The 18,040-nt window shown below is 40.4% G+C and overlaps 1 protein-coding gene across 8 annotated transcripts in view; it reads left to right on the top strand.

Moving 5' to 3' along the window:
• btk (Bruton agammaglobulinemia tyrosine kinase) overlaps window positions 1-10,994 on the top strand; it is a 55,000-nt gene extending 44,006 nt beyond the window's left edge. For 6 of the 8 annotated variants that reach the window (XM_026940667.3, XM_026940668.3, XM_026940669.3 and 3 more), the window contains 8 exons: window positions 7,401-7,528; window positions 7,620-7,694; window positions 7,863-8,034; window positions 9,401-9,617; window positions 9,711-9,775; window positions 9,881-9,999; window positions 10,082-10,239; window positions 10,352-10,994. In XM_026940667.3, the coding sequence (XP_026796468.1) occupies window positions 7,401-7,528; window positions 7,620-7,694; window positions 7,863-8,034; window positions 9,401-9,617; window positions 9,711-9,775; window positions 9,881-9,999; window positions 10,082-10,239; window positions 10,352-10,423 (1,006 nt within the window). In that variant the 3' untranslated portion in view covers window positions 10,424-10,994. The remainder of the gene's footprint in view (window positions 1-7,400; window positions 7,529-7,619; window positions 7,695-7,862; window positions 8,035-9,400; window positions 9,618-9,710; window positions 9,776-9,880; window positions 10,000-10,081; window positions 10,240-10,351) is intronic. The other 2 variants (XM_026940674.3, XM_034305794.2) reach the window with 2 other exon arrangements.
• The last annotated feature ends 7,046 nt before the right edge of the window (window positions 10,995-18,040 follow it).

Below are 18,040 nucleotides of genomic sequence, written 5' to 3'. Positions count from 1 at the left end.
TGGGGCTTTGTAAGAGAAAGCTCTACCCCCAGCTGTAGCCCTCACTATTCGAGGTACCAACAAATATCCTGCACCTTTTGATCTAAGTAGGCATGGTGGATCATAAAAGACCAAAAGTTTGCTCAGGAACTGTGGTGCGAGACCATTTAGTGCTTTATAGGTCAATAGTAGTATTTTATAATCAATTTTGCTGGCCCTTCTTGGCTGGGCAGGTGGTGTTGAGAGACCAGGAGAGGTCCTCCATCATGTGCACACCAAGAAACTTGCAGCCTCTGACTCTCCACAGTTGATTTGCAGTGATGAATGGTCCACTTGGGTCCTCCTGAAGTCAACAATTATCTCTTTAGTCTTATCAATATTAAGAGATAGATTGTTGTCTCCTCACCTCCTCCCAGTATGCTGACTCATCACTGTTGTTGATGAGGCCCTTTAGAGTAGTGTCATTGGTTCAAGAGTAGTGGTAGCCATAGTGCGTAGTAATTTCAATATATCTTGAAAATATTGAGCTTTAGCCTTCCTTGAATATTATGGCACCAAATTTGTGAAGGAGGATTCAGATTTCTGTGACTATTTGTCAAAAGTTTGTGTTGCATATTATGCAAATGATCTTAATTGTGATTCGGCAGGGCATCAGACTGCAAATCAGGCCTTGAAAGAAATTTCATTGTCCATTCTAATTTACCAAGGATATGCTTTTTTTTAATTGCAAAATGACTTACTGATCTTGAGAAACAATTATTAGAATTAACCCCACCTCCTAGTGATGACCATGCCCCAAACTTTACAGGCTACCTCCCAATCTTTTCCTGAAAATAACTTTCATGGTTTCTGCAAGGACATTTAGGTTATCATGAAGTACAGCCATTTCAGTAAATTAGGCTCCGCCAGGCAAAATTTAATTGGCATGTGGGGGCTATCTTTTGGAAAACAGCCTCCCCTGAGTAGTTTGACACCAACTTCTTGATGATACACCAAAATTCTTAGGAGTATTTAGTAAAAGTAGGTTTTGTATATCATGCAAATTATAATAAATTTGAGTGAGAGTGGCTATATGATCCAAGAATCAATTTTGTATGGTTTTAGCAAAAGAATCAAGATCAGTAAGACATTTAAGTGTACACCTTATTTTTCAAGAGAAAGTTTTGTTTTTGTGGGCAAAAACATGAATAGTGCCACCCAGTGGCCAATTTGATTGAAATTGCAGGAGATTGTAGCGAGTCCCTACCCAGAATTTACCATTCAAGTTTTGCCTTGATCGCGTGGTGGAAACCCTGTCAAATGCCTGCTGAGATGGGCTGATAGTGGACATGTTCTTTGAATAATTGATCTTTTAAAATTGCCTCACATATTAATCCAAAGATGCATCATACCAAATTTTATCATGGTCAGACTTACAGTTATTTAAGCTTAGCGCCTCTACCTGTGTTAGACCACGACCCAAACTTTGCTCATGACCTCAGGATCTATAGTATATAGTGAGAATCCACACATGCAGTTATGAGTTACAGCTATTTGGGTAAATTAGGCTCCACCTCACATAACATGATTGCCAAGTATCGGCCATAATTTTAAAACGGGAAAAAAATGCAGACTCCACTGCGTAGTTTGACGCCACGTTTGTGAAGACCAAAAATCTTAGGAGATGTCAAAAGTAGGTTTTGCATATGATGCAATGTAGCAAAAAGAAGAAGAAAAATAATAAAAATCCAAACAAAAACAATAGAATTCCAGCACTTCATGCTTGGGCCCCTAATAAGAAAACAAAAAAACACTATAGGGTAGTGAACTAGATAGTGAAGTTCCTGCAGAAACTGAGTGTGTTGAAAGGCAAATCTCCAACATTGGCCAATGGGGAAGAATTGGAGGTTGCAATGTCTAGGTGTTAAGAGGGAAAAAATTTAACTCTCATACTGTATGCTCCTTATTAAGTAAAAAAAATTAGTGGATAATAATAATTTGTGGAAAGGACTAGGCAGAATTAATTTTTGTTGCTACATGTTATGTTATTATAAATAACTTCAAATGTGTTCAGTTCATGTTCCATGCATTCATGTCCAGGTTTTTGTGTGACAGTTAGAATATCATTATAAATAACTGTGATGGAATCACTTTCTTGATGGTAGTTTTTGTGATAGGTAATTAGCAGGGTGGGAAGTGTCACCGATGATTTTTCCTGCTCGCTTGTTTGTCCTGGCAATGTACAGGTCTTCAAGTGGTGTCAGACTGCAGCCAATGATTTTCTCAGCAGCCTTAATAGTGCATTGCAGCTTCCTCTTTTCTCTGGAGGAGGCTGCACCAAACCAAATAGTGACAGACGTTAGGATGCTTTCTATAGTGGCAGTATAGAATTGCACCAGTGTGGCCTGGGGTAGATGTAAAGTAAGAAATACATCCTTTGCTGAGCTTTCTTGTTGATGGATGATATATGCATCTCTTATGTGTGATCATAGTTCCCAGAAACTTGAATGAAGTGACACTTTTCCAAAGTGAACAAAGGCCCCGTTTTTCCTGACATGGACAAGTGTCACTGCGGGTCCCTGGTCTGTGCCAGTTCTCGAACCATTCCACACATTTCCACCACAAAGAAGGTGGATCCAGGCCAGAAATATCGGTTCCACCCCGGGCCTTAAAACGTGCTGGACCAGAACACCAGAACCAGTTATGGGGTGGTTGCGGTGCAGGGGTGGGGAAATTTAGCATCACCGGGAAAAGTTTTGGTTGCTAGCTACCGCGCTAACTACTGCAATAGAAAAAAAGATACATAATGTCTGAAAAAGTAGTTCAGCAGTGGTCTATGGTGGAAATGTGCATTCTACTGTCGATATGGTCTTCAACGGGGATCCAAGACAAACTAGAGAGATCGCAAAGGGAAAAAAGGTGTATGAGGAGATATGGCAAGAAATGCTTAATGCTGGCTTCAATCAAACAAATCGTAAACAAACTAAAGAAACTTAAGAAGGAGTACAGGGATCAGAAAGAGAAGCACAGCAAAAGTGGCAGTGGACAAAGCAATAAAACTGTGCACTACAATGTTTTGGGCTCTGTACTCGGACACCCATCAGCCAGTCAGTTAACCAGCGCATTGAATTCAGAAACTGATTACGTAGTCACGTAAACATGTAGCAATGAAACCCATTATGTCACAATTTTTTTCTCAAGTCTGTGGAAACTCATGGCTTGTTCCCAAAAGGCTCCAATTCGCTCAGCCGAGCACTGGCTGAGAACCAGGTCCGGAACCAGAACGCGAACAGTTTCAGTGAAAAAGAGGCAAGAAATGTTCTGACTGATTCTCACAAACTCACAAAGGTCTGAAGACCTTTTCCAGTCTGAGGAGGAATCAGCAGAAAGTTGTTGATTCAGCTTATCAGAGTATTGCTGTTTGGCTACTTTGATAGCTTTCTCAAACTTGCGTTTTGCCTTCTTGAAATCCTCCTTGTCTCCTGTCCTGAAAGCCTCTTCTTATTTCTTGTGCAGCTGTCTGAGCTCTGCACTGAACCAAGATTTGTTGTTGGAGAAGCAGATCATGGTTTTAGTGGGGATACAGTTTTCCTGACTGAAGCTGATGTAAGATGTGATTGTGTCTGTATGCTCATCCATATTTAAGATACTTGATTTAAACATGTCCTAGTCTGTGGCACTGAGGCATTGTTGCAGTTTTCAGTTTGCATCAGTAGTCCATGTGTTTATGGATAGGGTTAGGGTTAGGGTTTTCCAGACTACACTGCTTTCAGTTTCTGTCTATAAGCAGGAATGAGGTGGATCATAGCATGATCAGACAGTCCAAGAGGGGCACGGGCAGAGGCATGGTAAGCATCCTTGATGGGACTGTAGCAGTGGTCCAAAGTTTTTCCCTCTCTGGTGGCACATTTAATGTGCTGGTGGAATGAGGGAAGATCCAGATTTAAAGTTGTCTGGTTGAAATCGCCCATTAGAATTAGTACAGATTCCAAGTGTGTTTTTTGAATCTCTGTGACCCTGTCTGCTAATTCTTGTGGTGTCTGGTAAGCATTGGCCAGTGGAGGAATATAAATCTCAACTAGTATAACAGATCTAAATTAATGGGGTGAGTAAAAGAGTTTGCATTTTTAGAAACATTACCTCCATATTGACAGAGCATATTTTTGATATGACATGTCTTTGCACCAGCCTTGATTAATATAGAAACACACACCTCCGCTTTTTTTGTTATTGCAAAGAATCTGCTCTGTATTGTTGAAATCCTGGTAATTTCACTATAGCATTGGGAATTCCATAGTCATATCTCGGTGAAGCAGTACACTGAAGTCAGTGAAAAGTCCTTTTTTGTGTTTGCAATGATTTTGAGTTTGTCAATCTTGTTACAAATTGAGACGTTAGACAGGAACATTAACGGGAGTGGAGATTGCAATCTGACAAGTGCTCCAGCTTGCTTGCCTCACCATCTTTTTTGCACAGCTTGGAGAGCTGCAGGAGCACACTTCAGGAACAGCACTAATAAATCCGCAGATTGAGTTAAAAACACCGGGCATTGATCATCCAGTTGTGTTGTGTTGTCCTGATATTAAGAAGCATGTCCTTTGAATATTGAATATTTGTCTGCAGGTCCTGGTTCTGGATTGCCACTGATTAATTAGGCCTGTTCATAGACTATGAGTTATGCTGCAAGTAGTGAGAGCAGCACCTTCCAGAATGGGATGGATACTATCCTGCCATAAAATGCCAGCCTTGCCCTCAAAAGCCCTCTAATTATCAATAAAGCCTATATTGTTTTCAGAGCACCACCTGGACATGCAGCAGTTCATTGATCATAACTTGGTATAAGATACATTGCCACGCTGAATTGGGATGGAGCCAGAGCAGATTACTGCATCAGACATTGCCCTCACTAATTTACATACCCCTAAAGTGTTACTCTTAATAACTTAAGAAAAAAAGTGAAAACCTATACTTGCCTAAGACCCTAAGATTACCTGCTATGTCCAACACCCAGATATTGGGAAAACACCTAACTAGTGCTGCTGGTCCCCTTAAAGGCCTAGCTAATTTCCCATACTGTAAGTCTCCTATAACCAGAGCTTTTTCAACAGGGCTCGTGGGGGTCGCACTCTCACGACATGGCATAGTAGAGGACTCTGAGAAGACAAAGAGACAAGTCGGCACTACCATACGAGCACAACCTGCTCACCTCTCACCTTTTATACTCTCCTGTCTTCTTGGTGAGGGTGAGGAGCTGCCGCCTGCATTACTGGCCGCCAGCCATGCTTTATTCTGGCACTCCACCTCATAGCCATGTGCTCTGGCGCTTTCCACAGCATCAGTGCTGAAGTGGCTCTGTCCCTTCAAACGACGTCTAAAGACTTAAATTAGCACTTTCACAAAAAAAAAAACAAAAAAAAACAATCACCTCCCCATCAGAGTTTTGGACTGATGGTATTCCTAGTTTGTGACCTAGCGAGCCAATATCAGAATGTATTTTTGATAGACTTCAAAGCACTATTGTAAGTCGCTCTGGATAAGGGCGTCTGCCAAATGCCATAAATGTAAATGTAAATTCAAGGGGTTTAACAAAAATATTGCATTAACCATTTAGGAGTTACAGACATTTTTTACATCTTCCTTCCATTTTCACAGGCTCAAATGTAATTGGACAAATCATAAATATTAGGATTATTTTTAATACTTGGATGCAAATCCTTTGTAGTCAATGTCTGCCCGAAGTCTGCAACCCATGGACATCACTAAATGCTGAGTTTTAAAGGCATAGCAGGCCTTTATTGCCGCCGCCTTCAGTTGCTGCTTGTTTTTGGGACTTTGTGCATTCAGTTTTGTCTTCAGTAAGTGAAAAGCATGCTCACCTGGGTTGAGGTCAGGTGACTGACTTGGCTATTTAAGAACATTCCATTTCCAAGCTCTTGGGTTGCTTTCAGGGAACGTTTTGGGTCATTATCCATCTGTAGTGTGAAGCGCTGTCCTATCTGTTTTGCAGCATTTGAATGAATCTGAGCAGAAAGTATAGCTCGATACACTTCAGAATTCATCCTGCTACTTCTAACAACAGTCACATCATCAATAAACACCAGTGACCCAGTTCCATTGGCAGCCATACATGCCCATACCATAACACTTCCTCCACATGTTTGACACATGATGTAGAATGCTTTGGACACATGATGTAGCATGCTTTACTATGCTTCATGAGCCCTTCCTTTCCTTCTCCATACTCTTCTCTTCCCATCATTCTGGTACAAGTTGTTTTTTAGAGTTTTCTTTTTTTTTAGTAAAGTCTAATCTGGCCTTTCTGTTTTTAGTGTTGCCAGTGGTTTACATCTGTATTTAAATTTGAGAAGGTGTCTCTTGATTGTAGACCTTAACAATAATAAGCCTACCTCCGCAAGAGTGTTCTTGACTTGGCTAGACGTTGTGAAGGGGTTTTTTTCTTCACAAGAATTCTGTGACCATCCTCTTTAGTTGTCTTCTGTGGTCTTTCAGGCCTTTTGCTGTTGCTGAGCTCACAAGTGCATTCTTTAAAGAATGTACCAAATTGTTGATTTGCCACTCCTAAAGTTTCTGCTGTCTCTCTGATAGGTCTGTTTTGTTTTTTCAGCCTAACAATGGCCTCTTTTCTTGCATCGACACCTCTTTGGACCACAAAGCTACCAAATGCAAACAGTTGGAACCAACTCCAGACCTTTTATCTCCTTAATTTGTTATTGTTTCACTGGCCATTAAACTGCTTATTATTCAATTGTCCCATTACTTTTGAGCCTGTGAAAATATAAGAAATGGCTGTAATTCCTAAACGATTAATGCAATATTTTATTAAAGCCCTTGAAATAAAGCTGAAAGTCTACACTTCAATCACATCTTGATTGCTTCATTTCAAATACATTGTGCTGGTGTACAGAGACAGAATTACGAAAATTGTGTCACTGTCCAAATACTTATGGACCTGACTGTATGGTTGAGCATTCTGTCTCACATTTACAAATTTCATTTTAACACTAAATCCCATTTCCTAAAGCATGTTTTAGTATAAGATTCATGCAATTTTGATTATCAAAGTTATTTGCTATTTTTATTGTTATTGCTTATATTAGAATAGTATGCACAATTTTACACACAATCTAACCAGACAAGTTTTATAGTTACACCAGATACACCAAATATTAATGAATTAGGAAATTGTCATTAGAATTCATGAAGGAATTTGACCGTTCACAAGTTTAATAAGGGTCACTGTGTTAAATAAATCTATACAGTGTCCCCATATGTTTCCACTCAAAATATTCTCATTGCATATGTTGTTCTTTTCATATATTAATCAATTTGCCAATTTCAGTTACATAATGCACAGGGTTGGACAACTAATCCAATTTATCTAGAGTAGCCTGAGTGCAGTAGTATTTCTGGTCTCTCTTCAGAGAAATGGTTGGCAGCTGCCGACACTACAACATATTAACCACTCAACAAGGACAGTTTTACCTGGCAGAGAAGCATTATTTCGGTAATATTCCAGACCTCATCAATTACCACCAGCACAATGCTGCAGGTAAAACCCCTGATCATGCTACTCACATACAAAAGCACTTTTCTAAATGACTAATTTATGAACAGTTGTTTGATTCCTGCTGTGGCTTCAGGACTGGTGAGCAGACTAAAATACATTGTGTCAAATCGAGCTCAGAACGCTCCATCCACTGCAGGTCTGGGTTATGGTGAGTTTGTATTTTAACTGGAATAGGCTTTGCTCAGCTTTCACAAATCAGCTTATAAATCATAAAATTCAATTCTTTTTGTGGGTTTAATATACCTGCATTTTTAGATCTTTTATTAAATGTTTAAATTCTAAGAGGCTAAGAAATTGTTTCCTTTATCTACTTTAGGAGTCTGGGAGATTGATCCCCGCCAACTCACTTTTATTAAAGAATTAGGCAATGGACAATTTGGGGTTGTTAAGTATGGAAAGTGGCAGGGTCGGCATGACGTAGCCATCAAAATGATCAAAGAGGGTTCTATGTCAGAGGATGATTTCATTGAAGAGGCTAAAGTCATGATGTGAGTCAGTTGAAATTGTCACATATTTTTAATAAGAGAATATACACTCACTGAACACTTTATTAGGAACACTATACTAATACTGGGTAGGGCCTCCCTTTTTTCTCAAAACAGCCTCAATTCTTTGTAGCATAGATTCCACAAGATGTTGGATTCATTCCTTTGAGATTCTGGTTCATATTGACATGATTGCATTACGTAAGTCCTGCAGATTTTTCAGGTGCACGTACATGCTGGAAATCTCCTGTGTTACCACATCCCGGAGGAGTTCTACTGGATTCAGATATGGGGACTGGGAAGGCCACTGAAGAAAACTGAACTCCTTGTCATGTTGATAAACCAGTTTGAGATGAGTTTTGTTTTGTGACATTGTGCACTATCATGCTGGAAGTTGCCATTAGAAGATGGGTAAATTGTGGCCATGAAGGGATGCACATGGTCATCAACAATACTCAAATAGGCTATGGCATCCAAACGATGATTGATTGGCAGTAAAGGGCCCAAAGTGTGCCAAGAAAACATTCCTCACACCATTAAAACACCTCCACCAGGCTGGACTGTTGATACAAGGCAGGTTCGGTCCATGGATTCACGTTGTTGGTGCCAAATTCTGACCTTACCATCTGTGTGCCTCAGCAGAAATTGAGATTCATCAGACCAGGCTACTTTTTTCCAGTCTTTAACTGTCCAATTTTAGTGAGCCTGTGCCCACTGCAGGTTCTTGACTGACAGAAGTGGAACCAGACATGGTCTTCTGCTGTTGTAGCTCCCCTGCCTCAAGGTTTGACATTTTGTGCATTCTGAGATGCTTCTCTACGCACCACGATTGTACAGAGTAGTTATCTGAGTTACTGTAGCCTTTCTGTCAGCTCAAACCAGTCTGGCCATTCTTCATTGACCTCTCATGAACAAGGCATTTCCAACTGCAGAACTGCCACTCACTGGATGTTTTTCCTTATTGCACCATTCTGAGTAAACTCTAGAGATTGTTGTGCATGAAAATCTCAGGATATCAGCAGTTACAGAAATACTCAAACCCGTCTGGCACCAACAATCATGCCACTGTCAAAATCACTGAGATCATATTTTTCCCCATTCTGGTGGTTGATTTGAACATTACCTGAAGCTGCTGGCCCATATCTCCATGATCTTTGTCCTCCCACATGATTGGTTAATTAGATAATTGCATGAATGAGTAGGTTCTCTGGTTCCTAATAAAGTCCTTGGTGAGTGTAATATATATATATATATATATATATATATATATATATATATATATATATATATATATATATAAAATATAATATAAAATTAATACACACACACCCCAACACACAATTAATACCTCTGTTCTTTATAAAATTAGGAAACTTCATCATGAAAATCTAGTTCAGCTGTATGGTGTTTGCACAAAACAAAGACCTATTTACATAGTAACGGAGTTTCTTCCCAATGGATGCCTACTGACCTACCTACGGGAGTCCCTGCGACACCCCTCTGCTGTTCAGCTCCTTGAGATGTGTAAAGATGTGAGCGAAGGAATGGCCTACCTAGAATCCCAACAGTACATTCACAGAGACCTTGTGCGTTTTATCACAAAAATCACAGCAACATTAAAAAAAAAAAAAATTAAAATTGAACTGTGGTATGGAAACTATTATGATTTGTCATTTTAGGCTGCCAGAAATTGTTTAGTGGCTTCAAATGGGACAGTTAAAGTGACTGATTTTGGACTGTCACGGTAAAAAAAAATTCACCTTTTACCTTCACTATCCTCCAAAGTACTTTTCATAAAACACCACTCTTTAGGCTTCAACTGATAGGAATGTACTTTCTCTTACTATAGGTATGTCCTTAATGATGAATATACTAGCTCTGCTGGCTCACAGTTCCCTGTACGCTGGTCACCTCCTGAAGTACTCCTTTACCACAAATTCAGCAGCAAGTCAGACATCTGGGCATTTGGTTAGTATGTGTCACACTTTCAAAATATATATGCTGAATGAATAGGATTATTAAGGAAAATAATGCAATTGTCTTTCCACAGGTATTTTAATGTGGGAAGTCTACACACTAGGTAGAATGCCATATGAACGTCTGAATAATACCGAGATAGTGCATGAAGTTACTGCTGGCTATAGACTGTATCGCCCTCAGATGGCCAATGACAGAATCTACTCTATAATGACCAAATGTTGGCATGAGGTACAGAGGTTCAAGAGGCTATCTTGAAACAGCAGAGATATCCTGGTTGATGAAAATCTAAAAAAAATCAAAGGAGGTGGTGACTGATACAAGCCTTTCTTTCTCATTTCAGAAACCAGATGAACGGCCCACATTTCAAGATCTTGTGCTGGTCATTCAGGATTTGCTTGACAATCTGCACTAGACCGCAGACCTAGTGACAGTAAATGCCTGATTATGAGGGTAGCCCTGCAAAAGAGATAAAGACTTAGTCATGAACTGCAGCTACATTTAAGATTAGTAAACATAAATAGATTATTTAAGATTTTGTGTAACTTTCTATATGAATGCTTTTTATATTATGTTTCTACTTTTTGTCCTCTCAAATTGTAATGTTTACTGTATACAATTCTCCTCAGTTTCCAAAGTCAATTATCAGTTCCAGATATTATTACATGAATGTACCTACAAAATCAAAATTAAATATTTTGATTGCTTTGCACTGCATGAAAAGAGCTGAATATGGAACAGTAAACTCCAGCTTACACAGCTAAAATATGGATGTATCCTAGAATTTGATGCCCAGAAAGGCTTAATTCCACCGGTTTGCAAAGATCCAAATAGTTTCGGATAATGGAGTGTTTCATGAATGAATATAAATATGGATGGATATGTGATTCGCCCATGCAGTAGCGGCCTGCACAGTAAAGTCATAAATGAAATTCCAGTGCAGTCATAAAATAATAAAATAAATAAAATGAAAAACAAAAGAATCATCTAAATGTTCACATGTCTAATAAATTGTCAGCATAGCCATCTATTGGGCATTTATTGTTTCATGTAACTGACTACTTGTGGATAATATTTGAAGGAAATGTTTGCTGCATAACAACAATTGTGTAAACTGATTTCCCAGTATTACAGAGTGGCAGCTGGTCATGATATTAGATTAGATGGATAATATATCTATCAATAGCTTGACAATTAAACAATTAGTCCTGAGCAAAGCATTATATCACAAGGTGTCATCGAGGACAATTCTGTCATCTGTCTTAATTTGTACTTTCAGTGGACAATGTGTGCTTTGTCCATCTACTTTTAGTTTCTCCTCCAAACGCATTTTGCAGGGAAAATATGATGATAGAGTAAATAATCCACCTCGTTCATGTTTATTACACACGCTACTGTATTTCACATGCGCCTTCTCAGTCACTGCTGATGATGTGTTACAGATGCGTCAGCAAAGCAGTCAATATAAATATTAAATACAAATATTTAATAAAAATATTTATATGTTATATAAAAATATTTCTTCAACACACAAAATCTTGGGAGTGTGTCACCCTGCATTATTACCTGAATTGAATGTCACTAACAGTCTGCATGACGGGTGCTTTTTGCGGTTCCACAAAATGTCCAAATAATCTACTTTAAGACTGATGTGGATGCCAAAAATGAAACCTTTTTTATATCTGTCTTTTTATCTTCGAAAGACAGGGGGTTAAGCCCTGCTAGCACATTTATACCAGCTGCCCCAGTACTGTATATTTAATAGGTGAAGTGACTACCCCTACAACTCCACAATCATTGAAATATGCAGTTCCCATAAAATACCTTTTGTAAAGCTTGTTGTCTTTTAATATATATCAAATACATGACTCTGATTGTGCCATTAAACAACAGCAGCCGGATTGTTTAGACTGACCAGATCTTAGTGACTAAGGAGTCATTTGAAGTATCAAAGCATTTTTGTAGGCTTAGGTCCCGCTTTTAGTGCTAAAATGCTTTAATTTAAGAGTAAAAAAACAGGAGTCTTAATTTCAGGACTAATGTGCCCATTTTCTAAACAGTTTTTCCTGGATCAGCCAGTTAGGAGTTTTTAGGACTTTTAGTCCTAAGATTCTTGTGAATACAGCCCATGGTCTCCAGCACCTGCAAAACAACTTAAAACAATTTAACATCTAAACACACCAACAAAAATAGGGCCAATTAAAACACTAAAGAGAAGGAAACATTTATTTACAAAATGCTATTCATGTGTAATAATTAATTAAATTATTATTTTGGGAGGCTATAGCAGAGGTATGCTGCCCAATACATGCTCTGCGTGGGCTTTATGGAGTGGCAGCTCAATAAATAAATCAGAAATGCCCATCACTATTAACTTGTTTCCATACTTAGAAAAATAGAAAATAGCAAGTGATGAATGTTTTGGGCTGGTTTCAAGTCTTTTTGTGCAGTTTTGTTTGAGTTGTAGTTGAGGTGGAATTTTTGTTTATACTTGGCAATCCTGCCCAGGAGCTCCACACACTGTGCCTTTCAAGTTGTGCATGGAAGTTAAAACTTTGTGCTCGCATGACTATTTTTGTTTCATCCTGTGGGATCACAGTCCTGATGTACACATACAGTCTCAATGTGAGGTTTTCTGGCAAACTTTCTAAACTTAAATGAAAAGTGAACTTTCTATTTGTATCTGTATTTGTATTAGTTTAGAACATATTATCTGTTTAGTCCAAATCGTGTACCCGTATTCGAATTCAAATACATCCTTATGTATGTGTAAACTAATGAGAAAACAGAATTGAAAAAAGCTTGTAGCTTTATTTAGATGCTGCTGCTTTTATGGAAAATTTAAAAAACTGCACAAGGGGACTTTGCTAAATTAGATTTGTTTATAGTTGTTTATTATTTTAAACAAATTTATGTTAATACAGAGAAATTCTTGCAAGAGAACAAGTTACGTGGATTGACAAACAAAACACACAGAAAACATGCAGATTATAAAAAACACATAAAAAAATTAAATACAGTATAATACTGATTTTTTTTTTTTTAAAAAAAAAGGTCAGTCAGTCAAAGATCACTCCACTCACGCCACAGAACAGAAAACTAACTTTTAATTGGTACCCCAAACCATTCTATGTGTAATCGTCTATATGCTGGAAATTGGTCCCCATAATGTACTGGGAAAATGCACCCCATATTTTCCAGAATTTATTTGAAGTATCCCTCATAGAATGTCTGTCACAAATCCAGGGTGTCCGATGCAAGTGCTGACAGTCTTTATTGAATAAACAACTAATAAACAAGATCAGCTGATTAAACAGGGGCCCCCTGAGCACTAGGCCTCTAGGCTTGAGCCTAAGATAGCCTGTGCATTAATCTGCCCCTGCATAGCACCCACCTAGCAACACCCTAGCAACCAACCAGACTAAGATACAACCCACTTAGCAACACCCTAGCAACCAGCTCAGATAGCATAGCAACCATCTAGCAACATCATAGGAACCACCTAGGATACTGTAGTAACCACCTAGCAACACCCTAGAAACCACCTGGCATATCAGAGCAACCACCTAGCAACATCCAATAATACCATAGCAACTGTCTAGCAACACCCAAGCAACCATCTCCCATATTGTTTAGTGAGCCTTGTCAAGCCAACATCAATATTCATAGACTTTAGCCTTCTAGTTATTATTATTTTATTAGATTTTTTTTTCCATTTTCACGGGTAACATTTTTTACACTGAGCCAGGAAATTAAGGTTGCCACATAGCAATGCATCAAAATGCTTTTTTATAGGAATACATAGGAAAGGTTTTGTTGGTCCTACTTTCATTTGATTTGAGCCCTTCGTAACTCAGATATACTGAAGACAATAAAAAACTTCATTGTTCCACCTACTAAAACTCTAGCATCTAGCTGGAACAAACCTGAAAACCATTCTGCCAAAACTATTCCAACAGGTTGACTTTGCAACCAGAGGAGCGAACACACTAGACTTGGTTTACACAAGCAAAAAAGTCTAAGTCTGTTGAAAGCATGGGAAAACACATTTGGAACAGGACAAGTGTACCCAGCAGTGTTTGCACTTCCTCCGGTGCCTGAAGGAGGCGAACATCCCTCTACCCATCCTCACCATGTTCTACAGGCACCACAGAGAGTATCATGGCCAGCTGCATCACTGTCTGGTTTGGGAATTGCAACATCTCTGATTGCCAGACCCATCAGAGGATAGTGCAGACAGCTGAATGCATCATCGGCATGCCTCTACCCCCTGTTCAGGACATTTTCCCTTCATTCAGCGTCCATAAGACCTCCAGCATTGTGGACAATCCCACCCACAATCTAATTGCCCCTCTGCCATCTAGCAGAAGGTTCTGCAGGATCCTCTCAAGGACTGCCAGACTGGGTAACAGCCTCTACCTCGAGTCTGTCAGACTGCTGAACAGACTCCTGTGCTGCCCCTCTCTACACACGTCACCCCCAAAGTAACACCCTCCACTCCACAGCACAGACACTTTAAGTCTATACTGATGCACATCACTTTGTTAATTTACTGCTGACGTAAATACTGATGTACTGTTTACAGCACATAGACACTGATTGTACTGATTCATTACAGTACTTCAATGTCCCTTAAACTTCATTACTCTCAGGTTGCTATCACAACCATTACAGCACTGTCACTGTTTATACTAAATTTCATTCTAGTCACAGCTATGGACCTTTGGTTACTTCAGTGTCTTATTGCTATGTTAATTGTTCTTTGTCTTTGGTGTGTTTATGCTCTACTTCCCCTCTGTGTATGAGTATTTATGCAGTACTGCCCCCACTGTTTCACATACACCCTCCCTGCATGCTTTTTATTCCTGTTGCACTTTCTTTATGTCAGCACTGTGTATGTCATACATGTATCTTGCACCTTGGGTCCAGGAAAATGTTATTTAATCTCACTTGTACTGCACACTGTATATGGCTGTGATGACAATAACCAATATTGAATGTGAATATCATTGCAACCACCTAGCAACACCCTAGCAACCAACTGGATTTGCATAGCAACCACCTAGCAACACCATAGCAACCAGCTGGGAAAGCATAGCAACCACCTAGCAACACCATAGCAACCATATGTAATATCATATCAACCACTTGGCAACACCCTAGAAACCACCTGGGTTAGCATTGCAACACCTAATGTTGGGTTAGGTGTGGGTCAGCATTGCAACACCCTAGCAACCAGGTGGGATAGCACAGCAAATACCTAGCAATACCCTTGCACCCACCTGAAATATTATATCAATGACCTAGCAACCCCCTGGAATACCATAGCAACCAACTTGCAGCAGCAGCCACCTAGTAATACCCCAGTAACCATAGCAATGACCTGGCAACAGCCTAGGTGTTGCAATGCTAACCCAGATGGTTTCTAGGGTGTTGCCAAGTGGTTGATATGATATTACATATGGTTGCTTAGCACTCTGCTAAGTAGCACTTTCTTCCTTTCTCTACCCCTTTTCTCCTACTCTTTATTGTAAACTTGCTAACGTGTCATCAGTTCATCCCTGTTGTTTACCATAGGCACAGAGTCAAGAGACAACCTATGCTGTCTGCAGGTAGCCTCAGCAGACTCCTTCTCGTTCTTGATCGGGCTATGTAACTGCCAATTAGCAAGGCTGATTTCATTCCTGCCTTTGCCACCCACTCCAACCTCAGTGTGCTGGCTCTGACTGAGACCTGGATCTGAACAGAGAACAATGCAACACCCATTGCTGTGGACTCCAATTTCAACTTCTCCCACACCCCATGCCACCAGGCAAGGGAGTGGCACTGGTTTTCTTCTCTCCAAAACATGGAAATTTACATATCTCTCTCCTACTTGATCCAATACTTCTTTTGAATTTTTATGCTATTACTGTTACTGACCCTGCCAAAATGCACTTTATCGTTATATATCATCCTCCAGGTCAACTGGGCAAGTTCAACAAAGAGGTTGACATGCTGCTATCCACCATCCCGAATGATGGAACTCCTCTAGACAAACTGCACGCAGCTGACTTTCTTGCTCTCCTGCCCACGTTTGACCTCAAGCAGGTCCCCAACCCAGCAACTCACAAAGCCGGCAAACAGCTTGACCTCATCCTCACATGTAACTGCACCACACACAGTCTTCTTATTGTTCCACTTCACACCTCTGACATTTCTTTATTCAATTCAATTCAATTTTATTTGTATAGCGCTTTTAACAATGGACATTGTCACAAAGCAGCTTTACAGAAATAAATGTATTGTATCACAAAAAATATATTGTAAATATGTGAATTTATCCCTAATAAGCAAGCCAGAGGCGACTGTGGCAAGGAAAAACTCCCTGAGATGTGGAAGAAAGGTGGGTCAAGCAGCGAGGAGGAGCAGAAGGGGCATCAGGATGGGTTAGGCAGCGAGGAGGAGCAAAAGGGGTCAGGATCACTGGCATCTCAGAAGTAGCATGTGTAGCTCGACAGAGAGTGAGGGGGAGAGAGAGAGATGGAGAGAGAGGGAGAGATTGTTAGGTAAGCTTTTGTCCTCTAATGGTTAAGGACAATGTACTTTGCATGCAGAGTGCAAGCAGGGACTCCGGCAGGACTAGCTGTGACAGCATAACTAAAAGGGAGAGCCAGAAGCTAACACAGACATGAGGGCACCCTGGGACATAAGGCAGCCAGCCACTCCACCGTCGACAAACCTGAGTGAACGTGTGAGAGTGGGGGGGCGACAGCATCCAAGCATCCCAGTTCACCACAACACTCTATGCCTGTGAACCCTCCAGACCTGCCCCTGTACCTAAGAAAACTATTCAATAAAGGCTTTATCTCTTTCGTTTTCTCACCCCCCTAACTGCCTCGACCTTTAATCTACTTTTGTTGCAATCTTCGCTCCCTTTCCCCCACACACTTTTCCTCCATCGTCACAAACTCACTTCTCTCCAATAGCCACCTCTCCTCACTGGACATAAATACTGCAACAGACATGCTATGCTATCCACTCTAAAATCTTCTCTTGACAGCATCTGCCCCCAAACCTCCAGACCAGCTCACATGTCATGCCCTAGCCCTTGGCTCTTGGATCCAACTGACCTAACCAATTACCAAACTCTTCTTTTTTTCCTGCAGTATCTCCACCGCTAAAGACACCTACTACCAGGAGAAGATTGCCTATTCTACTAACACCCATACTCTCTTCACAACCTTTTCCTTTCTTCTCTGTCTCTCTCTTCCCCTTCCCCTACCTCTCTGACTGCAGATGACTTTGCCACTTTCTTTGCCAACAAGGTTACATCACTCAGGAATCAAATTCTCCACCCCAGACACCCACAGACATGCTTCTCCTACATGCAACTCTCAACTCTCCTCCTTATCCCCTCTTCAGAGATGGATGTCTCCAAGCTCCTCCTCTCTAGCTGTCCTACAACCTGTCCTCTAGACCCCATCCCTTCTCACCTTCTTCAGGCCATGTCTCCCACACTACTACCTGCACTCACATCTTTAACACAGCACTCTCCACAGGCACCTCCCCCACCTCATATACGCAGGCCTGGGTTACCCCGCTGCTTAAAAAACCAATACTTAACCCTGCTGCTGATGACAACTACAGACCTATCTCCCTCCTCGCTTTCCTGTCCAAAACCCTTGAAAGAGCTTTCAACAACTCTCCACTTTTCTCACAAAAAAAACAACCTCCTGGAAACCAAGCAGTCTGACTTTCAAAAGCAGTCACTCCACAGAGACTGTTTCTGTCACTGAAGCCTTACGACTAGCAAGATCAACCTCAAGATCATCTGTCCTCATCATACTTGACCTCTCTGCTGCCTTTGACACTGTGAATCCTCCTGTCAACTTTCTCCAGGCCATCGATCTTAGCACGCATCTCTGCCTGCCTGTCTGATATCTCAGACTTGATGAAGGAATGGCACCTTAGGCTTAATTTGGCAAACACAGAGCTTCTCAATCAACCACAGCCTCACCGTACAGCTAGGCTCAACCACACTCAAGCCAAC

This window comes from Pangasianodon hypophthalmus, chromosome 7 (assembly GCF_027358585.1).
Source record: "Pangasianodon hypophthalmus isolate fPanHyp1 chromosome 7, fPanHyp1.pri, whole genome shotgun sequence".
NCBI classification, from domain to species: domain Eukaryota; kingdom Metazoa; phylum Chordata; class Actinopteri; order Siluriformes; family Pangasiidae; genus Pangasianodon; species Pangasianodon hypophthalmus.
Note: the sequence above shows the minus strand (reverse complement) of the source record. Positions and strands in the feature narration are given on the sequence as shown.